This window comes from Gasterosteus aculeatus, chromosome 5 (assembly GCF_964276395.1).
Source record: "Gasterosteus aculeatus chromosome 5, fGasAcu3.hap1.1, whole genome shotgun sequence".
Taxonomy (NCBI): Eukaryota; Metazoa; Chordata; class Actinopteri; order Perciformes; family Gasterosteidae; genus Gasterosteus; species Gasterosteus aculeatus.
In genome coordinates, this window is record NC_135692.1 from 2,183,593 (window position 1) to 2,206,789 (window position 23,197).

Genomic DNA, 23,197 nt, shown 5'->3' on the forward strand with positions numbered 1-23,197 from the left:
TTTATGAGGCTTCATTCATGGTACTTCCCTGTACAGCTGTAGTCAGTGTGTTCTGTCCATCAACTAAATGTACAACTGGGATCGGCGTGAAAATTGGACATTCGACCAATTTATGTGCTACTGTATCCTATTTTAATTTACTGTTTTTTTTTTAGTTTGATAAAGATCCTCCCTTGTGTTGGTGGTCCTAAAATTTGGACCCCAGTGGATTGCACATGTGTTTCATCACGCACAAATAGAGGAATCGTGTACGTAATAATAATGACTCGGAGGATAAAGAGAAGTCTGAATGGCACAGGGCTGCAAAGGAGATGAGAATAGATGAATGGTAAAACATTAATTAGCATCCTTTGAGACAGCATGATGTTAGTCCAGGGTGAGTTAGCTTTCAGCGGTTTGGAGGCTACTGATTATGGAATAAGAAGATTATACAGCTTATTCGCTCCCCTCAGTCAGTGTGCAACTTTTTAGACAAGGTAAAAATTCACACAATCACCTTTGTCGCTTTAATTGTCTCTAAAAAACAGTTTAGTTCCCGGGGAAGTCATCTCAACAAACCTGATGAATATACATGTAACGCACCACAAGAGACTAGAGTGAACTCAAGCGCAGAGCGCAGTTTTATTAGCGGGGTACAGACAAGGATCAGGCGTGGTAGGGTCCGGTGAACGGGCAGGGGTCGAAAGCCGGGAGCGCGGAGGTAGGCAGAGGTACCGTCGAGGGTCAGGCAGGCGTGAACGAGGTCTGGGACAAAGGAGAGGTCAATAACAGGTAGGCAGAAACAGGAAATCAAGAGAACGCTCAGAATGTGATGGCAACATGCACAAGACTTCGCACCGGCTTCTGAGGCTTCGGCAGCTTAAATGCCCAACCTCTCCTGATGAGAGACGAGCCACAGGTGTGTTGGTGGGAGTGGCCGTGCCCGCTCAGTGGGCTGATCCTGAGTGGCACAAACCATTGTCACGTGCCACAGAGGGGTGACTGAGATCCCGAGCTTCGGACCTTAGTATTCCGGAGACGGGGAACGTCTGTTTGTGACAATACATTTATGTGTGTTTAATTTGATACTAAGGAAAACTTCTAACTATACCATACTTAAGTTGGACTCTTGCTTATGTATTAGCACTGAAACAACTGGGAATTATACAAATTCTAAACATAGCAATAAATTCGTCATATCATATTCTTCTGTGAATCTCAACGAGAGATGAGGAGATGTCGGCGCAAAAGGATTTTCTCGATGAAATTGATTCTGCTCTTCTCTTGACTAGCGATTTTGGGTATAGTCACAAAAGATATGTCAGAGTAGTTGACAGCCACTTATCAACCTACGGTTGTCCTGGATTTGGTGTGAAGACAGCTGTTGGTGAGAAACAGAACCTAAATGCTAAACCCCTCTGGATAGATGAGGGTTTAAAAATGAATAAATAACTCTGTGTAATGGAGCCCCCTCGCTTGCAGAAGCATTGACACGAGTTTGACCCTAATCAAATCATGGAGAAAAGTTTGACTCCGCTGCCGCTACACATCTGGACAGGTGTGTCTCAAGGGTCAACACGCCTGCAGAGATTTGCACATTCTCGATTTGGCCCGGCAGCTGTTCCGCTCCACTCTAGTTCCCAGCGTGCCATCGCCTTATTACGCTCCTATTAATGTAATATCATTAAGTCTCCTCCTGACCGTCTGGGTGCCGTAATTCACACCTGTATTGTGTCTTTCACCCCTTTTGGCAGGGTCAGATACCAGCCGAGTCCGGAGAGATGCACTGTGGGATCAAGAGGGTGAGACAAATTATTTGCTGGCCGATTGGAATATGTGGTGGAGAGAGGCTAAATTTGAGGAAGTGGTTTGGCCACGAGGGCATTTCCAGAATTTATTATCCATCCTGCATGTCCTAGATCACGTAGAATAATGGCCTCCATAACCTTGGGCGTTCGTGTTCTCTGAAAGCTCTCTCCTCAGCCTCCCCCTCAGCGATCTTTTCATTATAAATCTGTCAAAAAAAATGTGGTGGTGCAGCTCAGATAACAAATAGAAAACGCACATGTGCACATGCCATCAGACATGCTTAAAGGCAGCAGATATTGAGAGATAATTGATGAGTTTTGGACATTGGTTTCTGTGTTCTTTAATTTTTAAAATGCAATTATTTTGGCTGCTTCTATCATTTCTTTGTCCCCCCTATGGTGAATGGTGAGTTATTTCTCCTGTATATGTCTCTAAAAAGGCATTTACTGTACAACCTAAGGTTTTAAAGAAAATGTTGTGATTCCTTTTGGCATTCTAAAGAAGCTCTTTTGGCAAATGTATAGGCTGCCAGCTATGTGACACAAAAGCTAAAGTAAGGACACGTGCAATAAAATGACTGTGTCCAGATGTCATTTATCAGTTGAACTATTACATTTTTGAGCTAGTAATAGTCTTAGTGCTTGCTTCGTCTAAAACCATGAGAGCGCGCAATAATTTTGGGGTCAACTTTCTGGTTAACAGAGAAGGACGGACATTCGAGCATGTTGAGTGGTTGAGTCTTTGTGCTCTCGGACACCCGCAGTGTAACACAGGGACTTCACCTCCAAAGTTCAATTAGTTTCATTGGTTAACTGTACTTGAGAAGTCCGTCTCCAGGGTGACATGACATGAGGTACCATGACGTCTTCAGATAATACTGAACTTACTCAAAAAACCTTTCGCATGGTCTGGATAAAAGCAGTTGCCCGTAGTCTCAACCAAAAACATACATATTGGCCGACTTCTTTTTCAAAACTACACACGTTTGTTTTGCTGTGTTCTTTTGCTTAGCATTGTACGAACGTGCCGAAAATGTATGTTAACCCCCCCACCCCACCCCTAGGTCAGACCAGTTGTTGTTCACCCTACAGAAATGGGAATATCAATGGTCTTAGAAGCGTGTCCAAGGGGCTACAGAACTACGATCTACGGAGACCTGCCAAGGACAAAACACTCTGAATCAGTGATGTGCATTAATAAAACGTGGGTTATTGTAGATGGAGCGAGTGAGAGTTACTATAAACTGCGCATCACTAACTTTGTTTTTTATTTGTGCTTTCTTGCCTCACAGGTTTCCATGGATCATGGTTCTATCTGGACCCTGTTCCTGCTAACACCTGCTGCTGCTATCATCATCATCATCATTCTTACTATTTTAAATATTAATCACATTACTATTACTGTCATAAACATATTACCCTTTGCTAAAGTATTTGTGCTTTCCCTCCTCACAGGCTTCTGTAAATTATGGTTCTATGTGATGGTGGTTCTGTCTGATGGTGGTTCTACATGATCGTGGTGCTATGTGATGGTGTTTCTATGTGATGGAGGTTCTGTCTGATGGTGGTTCTATGTGATGGTGGTGCAATGTGATGATGGTTCTATCTGATGGTGGTTCTATGTGATGGTGGTTTCATGTGAGGGGGGTTCTATCTGATGGTGGTTCTATGTGATGGTGGTTCTATCTGATGGTGGTTCTATAGGATGGTGGTTCTATCTGATGGTGGTTCTATAGGATGGTGGTTCTATCTGATGGTGGTTCTATCTGATGGTGGTTCTATCTGATGGTGGTGGTCCCTGCAGTGGTCCTCCCGTACACTTGCTTACTACTCGCAATTATTTGAATAATTTCTGTTATAGGAATTGAATGTATTATACATCTTCTACATTGTTCATTCTGTACACATGACATCCATTGTAGTCTGTCCATCCCAGGGGAGGGTTTTCATGTTTTGGGGAGTTTTTCCTGTGCCGATGTGAGGGTTTCGGGACAGAGGATGTCGTATGTGAACACATTGTAAAGCCTTCTGAGGAAAATTTGCGATTTTGGGCAAAGTGGAGGATGAGTTGAGGAGCTGTCTCTGTGCTCGCCAGTCGCCACTCTTAAGTCTATCTGTCCATACACTACGCGATCTATTGACATGATTCCTGTCTTCCCTTCGCGCCCGAACCACAGTAACCATCTTCTTGACCAGTTTCTGCCTTCACTTTTCTGCATCTTGGGGAGCCAGCAGTGTATCCTTCCCATCCTCGGCCATGTGCTGATTGGAAAGGCTCTGACAGAATGTTGCAATGCTCTTTAAGAAGACGCTACCCTCACACCCGTGTCATTGAGGTCATTGAGCATGCTTCTGCCGGGGAACACTGACAGATCGACACATTTAATATGGAACAGTACAAAAAACAGGTACAGGTACAATCCTCATATATCGAAGCGTTTTGCCAAAGTGAACTTTCCAGACACATTTATTGGGCTGATAACATTACTCAAACACAGTGTATGACCATTGTAAACAATAAAACAGAAAAAAGGCATCAGCTTAGACTGAGAACCACTCTGGAATTCAAAGTTTGCCAAGCTTTTTAAAGTTCTCAACTTGTTCATGTTTTTTTGTCATTTTATTTTTTTAAATCCTCTTAATATATTTATTTTGAATGTTAATTTGTTACTTTTCTTTACATATTCATTTTTCTGCAGTATTGATAATTATAATATGTACAAACGAGGCCAAACCTCTGGTTGTTCCGAGGCCTCGAGAAAGCCTGCAGGTATTTGCTCGTCTCCCGTGATATGACTGGAAAAATGACATGCTGAAGTAAGGCCGTGTTCCCTCTCCGCCACCTTGCTGATCGCATGCCGTGTGTGTAATGAAACGTCCGCGTGGGACCACACGTCGCCCACTTCGTCTACACCAGGAGGATGGGGGGAGTGATCTAAGTCCTCCCATTTTTCCCACCGTTAGCAACATTTTTATGTACAAAGGCGTTGACGTCCCACCGTTGTCCTATTGATTGGGAGGCTATCAAATAAATGCTTCCCTATTTTTTTGTTCTTGTTGTTTTTTCTTTTACTTAGTTTCCTCTTTTGGTTTTCTCCCCCAGAAGGTTTTGGTATCAAAATGTCTGTATAGATATTGTTGTACAGTGGGGGAAGGGGGCCGGGGGGGGGGGGGGGGGGGGAGTTGTTTGCGTGAGCTAGATTGAAGGGATTCAAACTGTCCTCAATGTATGAAAAGAAGAGTCTCTCGCAATACAAACTTCCTTAAGTGGTACAATGTTCAGTGTTAGTCTTTATACAATGCCGTGAAGTAATCTGGGATGAGATGCAGCCTTCAGCCCCGTTTCACGTGTCCCTCCCTCGTCCTCGTCCCGTCTCCATGTTCATCCAAGGGAGGCTACTTTAGCAACCACTCGTTCACTGGAAGAGAGGAGAAGGACAGGAGTGAGAACACTGATTTATATATGCAGCGTTCCACACACTTCTATTCCCCCCCCCCCCCGCCTTCCTCCACACCACATCTCATCTTAGTGACAAGAACTTATGATTCAAAAGGAGTGCCACTCGAGTGGATGTGCCGTCGGGTGGGGGTGACAGGGTGGGGTGGGTGCCATTATGTTTTGACAGAGAATTATACCCGAAAGTGAGCAGGCGCCAAGAACAAGTAAACATTGTAATTTGATTTTAAAAACAAAAAATAATTCTCTCGCCGTTATGAGAAAGAAGAGATTTATTGGAGTGTTTCCATAATCACATAAACACACACTCACATACGCAGCGTGATGAGCTCCCGCGCCTCTCTTGTCTCCCCTCTCTGGGGAGGGAGGGCGCTTGTCTTGTTGCCTCTGCTCTAATGGTTGACCTTACACACATCATCGAAGACAAGTCTTTTCTCTTTTAACAACACACACACCTCCTCGCCTCATCTTGAAGGTCTTTGGATCTCTGAACAACTAAATAAGCATGTCTGCCCTGGTGTGTTTTGGGGAGTTTTACTCTGAAGATCCCGGCTGATGGGGGCATTCGCTTTTAGGATCACAAGGGTCTGACGAGGGCAAGGAAGGTAGAAATCCAGCCGACAAGTGCTGCTCGGAATGAGAATGCCATTCTTGGACGGTGGTGGGGTTGAGTAGGGAGCAGAGGGGAAAAGGGGGGGGGGGGCAGACGGAATGGCCTTCATTGTCTGTGTATCAGCCTGAAGCACGCTGCGTCTCGGGCAAGATAAATGAATAAGTAACACAATGAATAGCTGGGACTCGGGCTACATGTCGCCTGCATCCTGTTTACGCTTGGGGGGGGCGATGTTCAGCATTCTGCGCAGCAGCTATCGGGTTATATACTGGCTGAAACAGAGGAGGAGAGATGACATATTGCCGCAACGCCCCCCGGGTAGCAGTGAGCTGTGACAAGCCGGTCTTCAGCCCCCCCGATCCTCCAGATCCTTCAGCACGACCAAAAACAGCTGTTCTGACTGACTTTCTGCTGCCTGTTTTCTGTCCCACCTTCTCTTTAGCACATCAATCTGCAGTCTACATACTCAGATCTTAATTTAATGAATTACAATAGTGTGTGAAGGTCGAGCGATATTCTTCTGGAATCCAAATGTGGATGTTGAATCATTTGTATGCAGAATCTGTAGGCAACGATTCAAGACTTGTGTGTCAGCAGCATGGTCTGTACACCGAGTAGCATTGACTGTAGTATTGGGCCGTCTGGTCGAACTACATTGAACTCAGCAGGAGGAATATAATAGGTAAAACCCCGATGTTATCATGCATCGCCCATGGTAACACCTTAGCATGGCTCTCTAGAGTCACTAAGATGTGACGTCAAATGCTACCCGTACTAAAGTTTCTCTCTGCTGCTTTGCAGCCTCCCGGTTTTAACTGGCTCCCGTCTACGACTACTATTTGTTTTATTAATCATTAAGTAGGAGATGGAGGAAATAGAGGGACCATAAAAGCCCACAAATGGTGGGAGGAAGGAGACTTGGATGGGTCCAGACCACTGTTTGGCTCCAATGTGAAAAGAAAATCCAGGTGTATTTATTTGTCACCTTGATGCACAATTCAGTGACGGAACTTCCTGAGGTATTTTTTACACAAACTACAATCTTTTCCCAAACATGTCTATAGTTTTGTTGCCGACACCCATCTACAGCGGAGCAATGGGTAACAAAGCTCACGGGTTGGATCGTATCACGGAAGTTATTAATCTGATCAACGCAAAAAAGGAAAAATGGATCAAATATAAAGATACCTGATCTATTTTTTGAGCCGATGGTAATTGCAGATTATTGATAATCCTTATTGTTTTATTAGTCTTTGTTGTTTAATTATAGCAGCTTGGACACCCAGCTCCATCCGTTCCAAAAAACCCTTCTACCACTACAAGGTCTCTAAACCATCAAAAATTCTAAATGTGTTCCTTTTACTTTACTTACTTCATTTATCGTGTTCATAAAGACACAATCTAATGATTAAAAAATAGAAGATTGTATTTCACTCATTCAAACCAATTTAGGCATTCATAGTTTTAATGATGTATTTTAATCTTAATACAGCAATTCCATCTTTAATATCTATTTATGTTCCACCAGTTTCTTACCAACACTACATTTTACGATCATCATAATATTCTATAATTGCCTATACTGATTTTTACTGCAGCTTGAACACGTCTAAGTAACTGAACTGGGCCTCTGTTTGTGTCCATCAGCCACTTTAATATCTCTCCTCCTCACAGTGTAACATTATGAGACATCTGCAACTAGCAAGGCATCAAATGAGTGATTTTCTTACGATATCATACCGTTGTATGAGGATACCTTATACATTCTATTACATCAAATGACAACACATTTGTCAAGGGATGGAGAGAAGGCGGTGACGTGGCAACGGGATGAACAAAGGTATCTTTACTACCTCGGTATTGGAGCTTCTGAGCCCTGTTGTTGGGGCAGTCTTTGCCCTGCATGCTGAAGTTGATGTTGGTCCGGATGCAGCGGTTATTCAGCGGCTGGACGGGGCGAACGTTGTCGCTCATGCTCAGGAAGATCTGAGACGGCTGGTTCTGGCTCAGCAGCCGCAAGGAATGCATCTAAGATGACAGGGAGAGAAAAGGAGCTTGTTAAAAGTCGTCCAAAGGATCACGGAGATGTGATTTTGATCCAGTGCATTATTAGGTGGTAGTGCTGGAGTTAAAGACTCACTACAGGGGGACATGTTTCACAGGCAGAATAAAAGTAAGAGGCTCACCTGCATGCGTGTGAGGTAAACCGGCTTGTTCATCAGGATCCACGTGGCGGTCTCAAAGCATGGAGGGATGGTCATGGATCCCTCATACGTGATGAAACTAATAGTCTCAGGGTAAATCTCCTCTATGTTCAGGTTGGTCAGTAGATATGCGTCATCTGCAGAAAGAAAGGCAGAAAACAAAAATAATTAGGGGCTTTTTCTTCAGAGGATGTACTCTGTGTTCCAATTGGTACCAACATTGTAGGATTCCCTAAAAGAAAAAAAAAGTAGAAAGAACAAAGTGCCGATGGCGGTGCACATAATGGTGATGGGGGGTGAGAGAGAGATAGAGGGACCGGAGCAGAAGAGATCTGAACTTTAGCTGAGGACATAATAAGAAAATCTACAGCAAAATAACAAATCAGGGCAAGGAGAAGTTTAGCAGTTTCTGTGAATATCCGCTCTATGTTAAGGTGTGTTTTGGTTTCCATCGACTCCGGAGTGAGACATGAGACATCAGTACACTCATGGGCCGGACAGAAGATCAATGGGCCGTAATTCACAGCTGCAGAATCAGGACCCTGGACAACAAGCACCCCACTTTGTCACGTCATTGTACCTTTGTCGTTTGATACATTGCGATGTAAATGTAAATTTAACCTTTTAGGTTTAAGTGGTTCACATTTTATTTTTGTGCATAACCTATGTAATATATTTTGAACATTGACGTTTTTTGGTGGTATAAACTCAACGCCTCCACTACTCATAAAGACATGAGCTCATCTTTCATAGCTAACAATTCCCTCACTTCTTATTTCACATATCGTTTAGTGTTCTGTGAATGACAGGCTGTTGGTGTTGCTCAAAACCTCTTTTATTTAAACTGTCTTCACTGTCAGGACGCTAATTAGAAAGACTGCAACTCTATTTCTTCACACTCCAGTAGCACGCTCTCAATAGCTTGTCATCTGTTGGTCCTCTGTTGACAAATGGTCTATCATAATGAGGTCATTGTGGTGGACCACTGGGGCTTTTGTGCTTATTCAGCTGTACTTTACATCACTGTTAAATGATCCCCCTTGTATATTAATCCAAATAACAAAATGAAAAGATATTTGAGAATACCTTTGTAAAAAAGGATCTTCTTTGATCCTCCTCGCATGAGAAGAGATGCTCTGTTGCTGATGTTTGATCATGTGTTTGACATAAATAATTCTCTTTTGTTGGTGTCTATCTGCTTTTGTGTTAGCATTTTTCTACATATTTGATAAAAAAATAAAAGAAATGCAAATGTAGCAAGAGAACTGGCCGAAGGACATGCCCACAGCTTCAAAAGCATGAGGGGGTGGTGTGTGCATGTGTATGAGCATGTGTAAGACAGTGTATTTGAGGGGGGTTTGACAGCTGTCAGGAACCATGCTCCTCCAGCCAGACCCCATGGAACAGACTCCTCCCAGCCACAAGGGGTCCCTGTTTTCATCCAGCCCCTCACTGCGCACTTTTAACACAATAATGGGTCTCTTTTATTCGGGCTATCTTCCAGCGGATGGGGCCTCTCCGTTAAGGCAGGCCTGGCAGAGGGAAACCTCTGGAGAGCGTCTGTCAACATCTACCTAACATTGTGCCTCGCAAACAGCCTCTTACAGCAGCTATCTCCACACCCTGCTCCATCCATTCAGTTAGCACGTTGAAATAATGGGATACAAAGTATACGAGTATACAAATAAACTTGTACACATGACATCCATTTTTGGCCTAGTTATGGTTATGGCCCAGATTTTGAGGAGGTCTGCCTGGTGCTGTTGTCGGGGAGATACAGATTCAAAAGTGTATTTTTCCGCTCTAGGCGGCTTACAATTATAGTAGTGGCATAACCAAGCGTTACTTGGAAGTACAGTTATGATTCAAATCCCTAATGTGTTGGGTTGAAAATAATCCCAGTTCATAATTACATCCACTGTGTAGTATTCCTTCACAATAAGGTGCCCGTGCCTGATACTACTAGCGTCACGATTTCCTAAACCAGACGCGCTAGCTAATATTTATGATACGCTATGTAACACAAGTCAAAGAATTTACATTGTAAATTAATATACATAAATATATATGAGCGGCGGCAATAAGAACACTCAGGCGACGCTTGACCGTTGATACTCGGAGAAGATATCCTGTACTTTGAAGGAGGTTTTGTTGGGAGTGTGATAACTCATTTTAAATGATAGAACTAGGGTCCCGAATATGTTGACAGCATTGATGGTGATTTTGCTATGTGAACAGTATTTAGCTTGAAAGGTAAGAAGTAACATTTTTGGTGGCGATGGACAAATTAAATTACAGTGAAACGAGTGGAAAGTGCTTCGGCCAATGACAGCGAGTGCGTCCGGGTGGGGAAATAGTAACGTCAAGTCTAACATCAGCAACTCGATTGCAATTAAGGGAAATTCACTCCAAACACCCTTATTTGAATTTATTATTACAGCTAATCAGCCAACCAACATTAGCCAGTATTTGAAATAAAAGTATTTTGTCTTGCAATAACAGCCGTATCAATTAAAAACATGTTCCAAATGACTCGTGAAGCTATAGTTAGCTTAAATAGCGATCTAGCCAATGAGCTACAGCTAATAAAACCTTCCAGTGGCGGTTGCCTTTTCAGCTGACAAAATGGACAGTAGAGCATGAATGGATAACTTCTTTTGTCTACTGATGTCTGAATATGAAAGAGAATTTGTTTCAAACATTTCTAAGAATTCCTGTGTGCTATGTAATGCAAAATGGGTCTATCAACAGTGAGGGGACAATTCTAAAGTAAGCGTTACTTGGTGTTTCAAGGTGAACTAATACAGATAATAAGTGCTTCATATGGACACTTACTTTTGTATGTTATTCTTGTGATGGTGTCTCTGTTCAGCATTCGATTCAGGAATGAGTTAGCGGTTTCAGCAATCTGGATTAAAAGACATAAAAAGTGAGGTTAAATAACAAAAACAACCTTTAGTCTGGTCTCCAGAGCTGAATGTGATAAGAACACTGCCAGTGAAGCTGCAACATGTTATCTTCCACTTCCACTCATTTTTTTATATTGAATATACATTTTTTAAACAAATTCTTACTGCAAATAAAATATTTGAACCATAACTATGAATTTGGCGAGGCAGCATCAAGACCAGCAACTTTCTTTCCTCCCTCTAGCAGATTGTCAATATTCCATATACACTTTGTACTCAAGCTCTTTGCTATTCCTTACTGTTCCTTTGGAAACATGCTTCCTGCCTTTCCCATATCTGGTTATTTTTCCTTTTGGACCTCCCTCTTGTCGCTGACCTTTAAGCCTGGTGTATGTTTTGCATTGATCAGATTGCAAAACTATTGTGTTAGAAGTACACATGTAAATGATCACAAACTCCCATGGTGGTCAGATGCATATTCAACACAAGAGTAAATGTAATTGTGCAACAGGTAGCCATTAAGATGACATTCCTTTTAGAACAGCAGTGCAGAGTTTCAGGACAGTAAAGCTGTAACATAAGCACTGCAAGTGAACAGATAATTGGTTGAAAGGGGGAACTGACAACGGAAGGAACGAAACAAGCAGAAAAGCACACCAACTGCTATATAGTAGAATGGACTGGGAGCTGTTTATTGTGTGGATTTTCCATTAGATGCAGCGGAAACACGTTTTGCTAATAACAAACATCCAAAATATTGAACATCATGGATGTTCAATATCTCTTCCATGATGTTCATGATATTTTGAACATCATGGAAATCCAATTGAAGCCTGCTTTCAACCACAATATTAGACTTTATTGCAAATAAAGTGTAATCAATCTCAGATGGAAATAAGATTAGTCAACTATTGGGGAAATATCAAGACTAGGGCATGTAAATGACTAGGAAGCCTATTTAGAGTTACTTAAAACACCTGGTCAAGGTAATGGAGAAACCATGGGTACAAATGGTGCTAACATCGGGGAATGTTAATCACAGGTTAGAGAGGGGACACAAACTCAGTTTCTCCAGCGTGAAAGTCAGACTCACTTTGACTTTATGGTACTAGTTATCCAACACTGACATCTACACCCTAACTGTGCATCTCACATCTTAAAAGGCAAGCGACTTTGTGCATTAGCAGGAACCTTGAATGGTTAGCAAAGGTCATCGGGCTGGATAGTAAGCCTCAATCGGTGGAACAGAGTTCAGGTTAAGGTCACGTGAGGATACATAGGGCTAAATGTAATGGTTGAGGTTAAGCACGACCTCAAATGACTAACGTAAGGATACTTCTTCTGGCTTTATTGTTATGCTGTCAGTCCAGCAGCTCCCCCTGTGTTTTTTGTTCGCTTTGCCTGTGTTTCCCGTCTCTGCAAGGAGTACACCGCCTTGCAGTCTCCTGTTCTCCTCGAAGGGTGTGGCTGGAACAGCTGACGCCAATCAGCCATCAGGGGACTCCCCTACATCAACCCGGGTCTTCTTACCATTCATTGCCAGATCGTTCCGTCGTCAGAGTGGTAGATAAGCATTCAGGCCAACTGGTTACTAGTGTGGATTAGATACTGTCTTTGCTCACCTTGTCCAGTCTTTTGGCCTAGAGCTCCGGCATCCCCACCTGCCTGCTGGCTGGCTCTCCGAGGCCAGTTCCCACTCCAGGCTCAACCCTGCCCTGTGCACCTTTTGTGTGTGTGTCTGAATAAACCCATTATTTCCCAGAAAAAACCTCCCCTGTGGCTCCTGTGTGCTGCGCTTGGGTCCACAACCATTCCATCCCTAGCCACCATGACATTTCTGTGATCTATTTCATATAACACACATATTGAGTACAAACCTACTGAAACTGCAGCCCAATAACTTCCATTGGAGCCAATTTTAATTCCTTACTCCACTCATGCGCTGCTCTCTTTCTCAATTCCTAGACATGCTTGCTAATAACTGAAGGAAGATGCTCACACTCAATATCCAGCCTTGACTCCTCTCTGCCTTCCTCTCCACTTCATCTTTCCCTCATTCGTGCTTGGTGGACTTCACAACTCTAATAGTCAGAATGTCTTTGGGCGAAGTGATTAGAAAGAGATGTGGTGTCTCTCCCCTCCCCACACTGCCACTGGAATGGCTTATTCTCTAACCAATTCTCTGTGCTCTTAAAGCAGGCATTATGCTTTTACCATTCACTCATGCTGCTCAGTATTTTCCCTACTTTCTGCCTCTTTCATTTTTCAAATTTCTTTGAAAATCACCCAAAGGGGTTTCTATTACTCCCGAAATTGTATTAGAAAAGTAGAAATGTACAAATGATAATTAGACACACAAGAAATATATATTTCTTGATGTTACACAATTTGACAACCTGATGAGTGAATGAGTGAGTGAAATGGCCTTGCTTTGACAGAAAAGCAGATCCCGCCGTGTTTCTCTATTGTGCGTCTGTGTTCCACTGTACCCCCCACCCAGCTGCGACCACCAACTGCTCTACTTAATGGTGCCTCACAACTCCATGCCTAGATTGGGGACTCTGCTGGTATTATGAATCACAGCAATAGGATCAGAAAACTTGGCCTTGAAATTCACTGAAAAGCGGCAAAAAAAAGATTATACTCAGAAAATCGATTTGGTTTATCTCCACCTGTCTGCTTGGGGTTACTATCAGGGTTTGACATTAGCACTTGCCCACCAGCCAAATGCGGGTAGAATTGCGGCTGTGGCAAGTGAAGCTCTTACCAGCCACTTTGGGGGGTGGAATCTCTCCATTTTTTCATCGTATTTTTCATTGTGTAACGGACTGTCTCATGTTTCAGTGTTTTGCGTTTGAGATAATATGTCCTTTCAGTGTTGCCGTAGAGGCAAAAGGGGTTCCCACCCTGGAGGTTGAGGGGTGAAGGCGGTTATTAATGTGTCATAACTGCATCGTCCATGAACCGAGAACGCGCGTTTTTATTGTTGGCAGCAGTGGTTCTTGTGCACTGACTACAGAATGCAACGACTATTTTGTGTGCACTTGGTTCAGCTTTGCTGTCTTGGTTTAGCTAGCGGACTAAATCTGCGGCACTACAGAGACCTAAGCGCCGCCGGTTCAAGATGCGACTTGGAGATGAAGACCCGTTTAAGCCCAGCAGAGATACACATGTGGACTGGCCTGCTCCGTTTTTTAGCGACGGTAGTTTCCTCGGCTGGATGAAACTCCGTTACAGTAGTCTTCTCAAAAGACATCTAGAATAATAAATGTATTGCAGGGTTCTGAAGCCTCACATCTTGCACATACGCCTGTCACTTGTCACTGTCACATTCACAGACCATTGTGTAGTGTGTATGTTATCTGTTGATGAAACCGAAAATGAAGGGAAGACAAAGAATAAGAAAAGACTGTTCAACGAAAAGTAGAGGTCCAGTCGAGAACGGTAGTCTATGATCCAGCCAAGAAAATGATTGCGATTGTACTAAACTGATTAAAGGACGTACATGAGCCAAAAGGTAAAGGAGGTTTCTTTTGTAGTTGGGACAAGCAATTTCAAACTTACTGTACATTGATTGTTGATTTGTTTACATGGTCATTTTCAGTTGAAAGGATTGTAAATCTAGTTCTTTAGTAAATAAAGTAAATTATAAACCGTAAACCACTAGCTGCAGTGGCTGGTGAGTAAAATGTTAACGTCAAGCCTTGGTTACTGCATGAAGAGTTCAACATGTTGGAAGTAATCTAGTCACCAAAGAGATGTTTTCTAAATCATAAATAATTGAAACACGCTTTGTTTTGTAAATAAGGGTTACTTACATTAATTATATTGTTAACTTACATTATGTCATGTTATTTAAACCACTAGCTAGTACTTTTCTTGCCTCAACCTAACCACTCATTTCCCAATGGTAACCAAGTGTTTCAGTAAAGGTGTGTTCTCAACAAACGCAACCTCAAATTATGTCTGCTGCCGAGAAATTATTTGTATTTTGTCACGGCTATAAATGCATTTTCTCTTCTAATACATGATTACTATCATTATATTAATATTGTTATTAGAATCTTTCATTTTCCTTTGGCAGCTCTGCTGAAGAAAGGTTTGGGAGCCATCTACTCAGATGGGCATACCTGCAGCACTTCTAACGCTTTGTTTCCCTCTCATGTGTGAGCGGATACACTCTACTGCTGGTAGCAGGGGGCGGAGGGGTGTCAAGAAGATTTGACCCAGGTCAGTGTTTCCTCCTTCTGCTCAAGACTAAATGATGGTCCCATTGACATTGGGGAGCTAATTAGCCGTTAGCAGCTGAACTTTTCAGCCCCAGTACTCACAGTGCCGAGGACGTCGGCTGCCTCTCTGATCTCTCATTAAAGATGGCGACCTCTCCTACACAAAAAAGAGACACCACCGCTGACACGGAGCCAAGGAGCACATTGTTTCTCCCTGCAGGATAATTGGACTAGTAATTGTTTGTGAGTTCTTGAGTTTTCTACATTTCAGCTAAAGAGTCATGCTGAAGGAGGAGTTAGCTCCTGTAAGATCTTTGTGGCTACCTGATACAGACACAGCTTGCTCTTCACTCCCAGGAAAAATACTGACGTTTGGGTAGTAGCCCTAGGCGTCTTTGCACCAATGCAAAAAAGCACTTATTAGCATCTATATAAGACGGATAAAAGCTTTGAAAAAAAAAGAAAAGAATCTATTGAGACACTCAGAGAAACTGGCATTGTATAACGACTGAGAAAGTCATCCAAGGGCGGAAGGAGGTGGATCAAACAAACACAGGACTTTCATCCAACAGACTCACAGGTGTTTGTGCCCCATGTGAATCTTGAAGTAAATGTTGATGTCTCGTCAGGTAAATCTCAGGTCGCGTTACTCTTTTTTTAATGGCTGGTCACACGATTCATTAATCACTCGGTAGTCATGAGAGTCGTAAATCTGTCAAGTTAAAGTTAAGCACACTATTTTTCTAAACCTCTGTTGCCTACACCTCACTCCCTGAGGAGACAAAACTTCTTATGATCTAAGCAACAAGTGGAACAAGACCCGCCATCCAAAACTGAAGCTAGAGGACTATCAAGCGTCATATTTAAGAGATTGGGGCGTTGGATCAAGTACGGTATTTGACACGTTGGGAGTGAGATTGTGTTGAAATGCATTCTTCAAATGACATTTTACTAATGTCAATATCAATGACATTTTACTAATGTGAACTGAACATGAAAGTACTTGTGTAAACTAAAATGCAGCCATTTCAGAACTTGACATTTCTCAATGTCAATATTTCTCAAAGTTAACCGTGTGCAAATAAACCGTTTAGAGCAATGCAACCCTCAGGATAATGGCACTTTCTTTCCACAGCTAAGTATCAGACTTGCCTTGGTCTATGTGCAGGAGACTGTCAGACTTCCTCTACATTTCTGTTGTTGAATGAATGTTCTGATTGGGTAAAAAAAGGTTCATCAAAGACATTTTTGCATAGAGGGCTGTTTTTTGACCTCTGCTCCCAAAATGGCGTAACCATGATGTAATAACACTAGAACTACTTTGTCTATCAGTGTTTTTCAGTTTTGAGAATTGCCAGAAAAAAATCACTGACAGCCCTATAAGCCCTATAAAACATGGAGATACCAGGCTAAAACCAGTGTGTGGACAGTAATCATGGAAAGTTTCACGTACTACTCCAGTGCAGGCCTCACGTCAGAGAAACGCCAGGAGTCCAGCTCTGGTTTGCCGTTCAAAGACTTTTTTTGATCATCTGATCCTGTTGGATCTGACTAACGACGAGCGACGGCTTCCTTAGCCACTCAGAAGCCAAAAAGGTTAGAGCAAAAAATGACGCCGTCGAGAGAGAAACCCGCCCTAACCACCAAAACTTGCTTGTGTTGCGCGCACAACGCAGGTATCTCGCTAAAAAAACGATGGATTAAGTTCATACTTTTGTGCAAATAGTCAAAAGGAGGGGCATTTATGAGTGTGTGCTTGTGTTGCTTGGTGGTTATTTTACTCTGGCTTCGGCAATGTTTGTCTGAGAGAAATGATGTTGCTGGACTCGATTTGGTGCGATTTGGTGTTTGGTTTCTTTGCTTCATCAGCACCGATATGTGCTAATTTTCTGGACTAATTCGTATAACATGTTTCACCTTGTTGGAGTTCTGTTTGGAGCATTTTTAAACAGGGGAGATTAGTGCCAAGACTCATTCAAACATTTGTTTGTGATGAGTACAGGATATTGCTGTTCTGGCTCGGTTCCGTAGCAAATTCGGAGATACTCAAGCGGAAATGTAATGATATCTAATTTTCATTTAGTGTCTCCAGTGGACCTTTTCACAGCAAACGTGTCATGGCCGGAAACGGGCCAGGACAGAGCCATTGTTAATGTTTTAGTAATATGGCTACAACTAGTAAAGTGGCAACGTCAGCTGTCAAAAAGGTCCATTTGCTTTTTCTCCTTCTTCCATTTTTCATTGCAGGTAATTTTTTAATCCACAGGGAAGGAAATCTTTGTCATTGGGCTTCACATCATACTTTGGGTCACGTTAACCTGAAGCGTGATGTTGCCATAGAGCCAGACACCTGAGCCCTGCTTGAATATTTTATACTTCTAAAATTCATTTTCAGACAATATCAGTTTATTATTTCTAACAATAAAGAAAATATCTGAATGTGATGTTCATGAGGCCAGATCGCTCTCAGTATGATTGAGTTGACATGGGGACATGGGAACAAACCACCGTCCGTTTGTTCTGGTTCTTGGCTTATTTGAGGAAATTGCACGTTCTTGTTGTTCTTGTTTCTGAGTTTGTATCCCTATGGTTGAATGCACTTATTTTAAGTCGCTTTGGATGAAAGCGTCAGCTAAATGACATGTAATGTAATGTACCTGACTTATGATTTAAGAAATTTGCAAATTATGATACAAACGGGTTACTAATTTAAACATGAATGCTCTTTGGTACGCCTGTTCAACCACATATTTTCATGACCATATCATTTTTGCTTTATAAAAAAATAAATTAAACCATTAATGAACTGCGGTCTGAACAAACAATGTCCCTTCGATTTGTTCGTTCATTGTAGCTGGTGACTCAAATTCATTATCTCCAGCCTGTCAGGAGTAGTATTCTCTGGAGCTTCTGTCAAGCTGTAACCGATTAAAAAATGTCATCACAGCAGCTGCTGGGTCATGACAAATAAAAAAAGAGAAAAAGACTGCCGTCGAGTGAATAAAGCCTTCACACTGGCAGGTAATTAAATGTATGCATGAGACTTACCTTCATGAATATAGACACTATGACCAATCCATTGGGGCTTTTAGCTGCTTCTGTATAATTTGTATACAGCTCATGATTGTAGTGGATCAGTTGAACCTGAAACATAGAGGAAGACAAATTATAACCTAAGTGCGAAAACAAACACACACTGTGACAGATGTTTGGCTATAATTTTAGTCTGAAACTGTGGCAAAAACACCCAATCATTATCAGCAGAATGTGAATGGGTTACAGTGTCTGAGGTTATGTTGACAGAAGACGGGGAGTGGAGCTCATGTCATGAGTGAGGGTTATTTTTCGTTTGAACTTTTTTACAGTAAATTCAGATTGCATAAGCTCAATAATAAAGGTCACATGCTGACCGTATTTATTTGGAGCATCTGGCCAGATCCGACACGTTGCACCTTAAACATTATGATAATGAGTGCAAAATAGTTGGAACAGCCCTCCTAGAGAAGCTTTATCCTATTCATGTTTTTCTTACAGGGCGAGGTTGGAAAGCAACTAAAGCATGAGTCCCAGCATGAGGCGAATGTTCACTGAGGCAGATACTTCATCCACTTCATCCAGCTGTTCAATATTTCTGCCTTTTAATGATGTTTGGACGCGGGAAGGCTGTTCGGCACAACATCCAAGTCGTAAAAGAGGAAACTGCTGAAGGACGAACCCACAGTTTTAAAGCCTTTCTTTGAGAACCAGCCGATGAATAGAATGTTTAAAGCAAGAACATACGGATCCATCCCTAGATTTATTTTTATGTGAATATTTTATGCCTTTATCATTAAGTAAGTTAAAGGCTAAAAGGAAATGGGGCGAGGTGGATACTGGGAGTGTACTGGGACGTTGTGGTTCCTGGTCAGTTCTTTAACCCCCAGACCACTAGGGTGCTAATAGGCACTTTTTAAAAATGTCTTTAGTGAGAGCTGGCAATATTGGTATTGGTATCGGCAATGCTGGTTGGTTCAGCAAGACGGTGAGAGACGCTAAACGATTGTAAACTCTGAGAAACCTCAACAACAGTTCTCAGCCAGTGACTCTGCTTCTTTTGGAGGCTTTAAACACCTCACAAACTACAGGCCACCCCCCCGTCCATGAATGACCTCTGCCTGCCAGACGAGCTGAACGAGTTCTACTGCAGATTTGATAGTCAATGTCCTGACTCCATCCCCCACAGCTCCACCAACCTGTCTTGTCCCACCTGAAAACCCTCCTGGACCCCCTGCAGTTCGCCTACAGAGCCAGAGGGTCTGTAGGCGATGCTGTCAACATGGCCCTCCACTTTACATTACAGGTCATTTAGCTGATTCTTTTACCCAAAGCGACGTACAATAAGTGCCTTTCAACCATAAGGATACAAACTCCAAAGAACAAGAAACAGGAAACGTCCCGCCACACTAACAGTATCTTTCCGTCGGCAGTCGGGCTCATCAACAGAGCCCAGGTCCCCCACTGACTGACTCTGACATCCCACCCATTATTTTTAACTTCTTGACATGGACTAAGGAGGATATGGGACGAACCGCTGACCCACTAATCTAAGGACGGACTGCTTTACAACTGAGCCACATTTTGGTTGCAAAGCTTCTAATGTATTTCCTTTCAGGCTGTGATATTTCTATATTCTAAAAACAGTGAACAGAATAAATTCTATGAACATAAAGGAAGTAATATGTTTTGTCCCAGGCTCTTACACTTCCTACCTTTTATATACATCTCATACTTCCTTGTTTACGAAGTGCTTTGCCATGCATACTGCATGCATACTGTACTGGAGGGTAGAAATACACAAATGTAAGAAGAGAATAATTATAAAAAAGCCCGATTGGGGAGCACAGAGTGACTGAACGTCTATAAATGCAATCGAGTGGAGGAAGGAAGTAATTAAAGCCCTACGTTGATCTGATTAGATTTCTTAGGTGAGAGCGGCAGAGGCAACCAAAATAACTCATCTGCACTTCGTCAATAACAAATAGCACACATTTGGCTGCTAGTGGGCAATAAAGAAGGCCTGCCAGAGTGAACCATACTAAAGTGAAACTGTTTGCCAAATAGCAACGGGGAAAAAGAGCAAGATGCCGAGCACAAGAGTGGACATCAAGGTTGTAATAAGATACAGAAATGTTGAAGAAACAGAAGTGATGAATGTTGATCGGGCTTGTGAGCCTGCAGCACCACGTCCAGCACTGACTCACACTAATTACTGGGTACAGTTCTACACTCCAACGCAGTGGTTTCTGACGTTTTCTGTTATGGCCTCAGGGTACATGCATCTTTAGGCCTCTTTTGAAAGGTATTTTGAAATTGTTTGCATCAATCAAATCACAAGCGAGATATGTCGCATCGGTCCTGGTGTGTTTGTTTCCCTTTTTTATTTTGTATTTGCATGAATCTTGGTACCTTGGTTAACTTCACTTCCTGCCCTGGTGTCTTTTCTTCGCCTTCTGTGACTGTGTGTCCTGTCCCTGGTTTTTTCTGCTGTGTCCAATCACCTGCACCTCCCCACTGTATTTTAACCATGTGTGTCCCTGGTCTTCTTGCCGATTGGTCAGTCATTTTCGATGGGTCTTTTGGTTGTCTGTATTATTGGTAGCTGTTTACTTGAAATCTGCATTTGATTTTATGTCCTTTTTTCGTTTTTGTCGTCTTTTTACATCGAGTACGTTCTTCCCATCGCCGTCTCCAACGTCTCACCATCGATTCTTTAATGGCAAGTTTACGTGGAGCCGCTGTGTTTCCTTCTCCGAGAGCCAGATTGGTTGGATGTAACTTGAATGCTACATCATATGCATTCCTACGTGTTTGAATATGACGCGCAAAATGGCTGTTCGAAACACAATCAAACTTCAGTCTTCCTCGGCGCTCAGCCCGTAAAAATGATTCATTAGCCGCACCGTTGTGTAAGCTGCAGGGTGCAAAGCGTGGGAAAAAAGTAGCGGCAGAATTTACTGTAGCTTGGTAGTTTGTGCCAATGGATGGATACATTTTTGTCTAGGGCTCTGGCTGTGTTTATACGAAACAAGTTATAAGTAAAAAACATTTTCTCAGACGTTTTATTACCTCAGCAAACAATGTAAACACGTGTAAGATTTTTCCATTCTGAGGGCGGGAGTGTGTGAGTGGAGGTTGTCAAAACTGCCTTCATGTCATGACGGCTGGCGTCGCCTCTGTTCTTTCAGCAATTGTATCAAATTTATTTATTTCCCTAATTATTCCACATTTATTTCAGCTTTTCTCATTTCTGTATTTTCAGCGTTTTTTGAAATTCGTTTCAGCTTTTTAGCTTGCAACTTTAAAACTTTCCCAGTTGAGCCAGTTGAAACAGTGTCCATGTATCCATTGTCTGTGTTTACACTCACCCAAGCTACTGTGGCGATCGGAAATAATCCGACATTTCCTTGACTTCCTTCCTTCAGGTATATTTCAGCGCATTTGTCTTGGTCAGACATGCTGAAATCGAAGATCCAGCCCCATTAGTACTGCCCAGGTTTACATGAGGGAAAAACCTGATGTTAATAGCGATTTAAAGATAATTAGGGGCTGGGGGGTTAATAAAACAGAACAAGCTACTCCATCAAAAAGCTTTGTGAGCGATGATCAACCTCAATGATCTCAGCTCGATGTGATTTTCCCTGCATGTGACAAGGTGATTGGTCTGATTGACGGGGGTTTCAAATGTTTGCGACAGGTGCTTATGGCGAATCCCTCTAAAACACCATTGGTATTAAATATAGCCGGATTCTCTTTTCAGCAGCAAGCAGAGTCTCCTTCAGTTTGCGGGGGCAAACTGTTCAATTTATTTGCCGTAATCCCATTTGTTTTGTCCATCATCATGTTGTTTCATCAGATGATCCAGATAATTGGTGATAATTGGTAAATAAAAGGTCATTAAGGGAACAGCTGCTCAACGGTGTTTGCTTTTCAATCATGTCCTGGACTGTGTAGTTTGAGCAGATGTTGGTGGAAAGTGAATGAAAATGAAAGAATAGAATATATACCATCGTAGGGCAGTAAACGGAATGTTTTGTACAGGTCAAACCGGACTGTATAAATTAAAGAGTGCTTTTCAAAAGCAGTTACCTGAGCTTGTTTTCCGTCTGCAGTAATGATGGCTGAGTGTGTAAAAAACCGAGGAAGGAATACTATTTGGAATATTTTAGCACTTAAATTAACTGGTGTTTGATTTTCAGATTTGACTGTGAAAAAGTTCCAGGGGAGACAGCATAAATTAACTCCCAGGTACAAGACTGTTTTGTAATGTAACAGGCAGCCAGCACACATCACATTCAACTCAAACATGGCAGCTTGTCTAAAAGCTTTTATTTTGAAGCAACAAAATCAATAACTAGAAAGGACTCCAGCAGCTCTCAACTTGCTCCTATGCGCCGTTTCTTCTTCTCTTCCCCTTGGCCTCCTCAGGAGAGGAACCTCGTTTGGCAGGCGGATGAAGATGATAATCATGTTCTAGATTGGTCCCAAATACTCCACGTACATACAGTGTGTGACGTTGCGTTTGCACAAATTAAGGCCCATATTCCCATTTGATAGCAACCCTTTAAAAAAGGGCCGTCACCCTCTAACCCATCGTTGATTCAATGAAGACGGCATAGAAGGCGCATTAAAAAGAGAGACGCTGTGAAAGTGGTTTCTCGCGTTGGCTGAAAAGGGAAAAATTGTTCAGCTTTCATAAGGCATGTCAAGTGATGAGGAACAACCAGCGGATATCCTCTTTATGGATTTACAGTTTTGGAAATCCATTCATCTATTTGTTTGTTTCCATTCATCTATTTGTTTGAAGCTTACTGTCAAATTACCGCAACTTCATCGTCATCACTCCTGTGCAAAATGTTTTGGTTGCTTAGTAACGGCGGGAAAAAAAGGATTGGATGATGCACTGAGTAACATTGATGCACTGGCTAAACCTAACAAAGTATATATATATATATATCCATC

The 23,197-nt window shown here is 42.3% G+C and overlaps 1 protein-coding gene and 1 long non-coding RNA gene across 4 annotated transcripts in view; both read right to left on the bottom strand.

Moving 5' to 3' along the window:
- Window positions 1–597: 597 nt before the first annotated feature.
- On the bottom strand, window positions 598–935 carry LOC144407991 (uncharacterized). Its single transcript, XR_013467733.1, has 2 exons — window positions 838–935; window positions 598–744 (listed from the first exon to the last, which is right to left on the bottom strand). It is a non-coding gene; the product is annotated as an uncharacterized LOC144407991 (long non-coding RNA).
- Window positions 936–4,148: 3,213 nt separating this feature from the next.
- The window catches only part of ca10a (carbonic anhydrase Xa), a 152,206-nt gene continuing 133,157 nt past the window's right edge, over window positions 4,149–23,197 (bottom strand). For all 3 annotated transcript variants that reach the window (XM_040176987.2, XM_040176988.2, XM_040176986.2), the window contains 5 exons: window positions 18,248–18,343; window positions 10,897–10,969; window positions 8,044–8,198; window positions 7,711–7,885; window positions 4,149–5,206 (listed from right to left, as the gene is read on the bottom strand). In XM_040176987.2, the coding sequence (XP_040032921.1) occupies window positions 5,184–5,206; window positions 7,711–7,885; window positions 8,044–8,198; window positions 10,897–10,969; window positions 18,248–18,343 (522 nt within the window). In that variant the 3' untranslated portion in view covers window positions 4,149–5,183. The remainder of the gene's footprint in view (window positions 5,207–7,710; window positions 7,886–8,043; window positions 8,199–10,896; window positions 10,970–18,247; window positions 18,344–23,197) is intronic.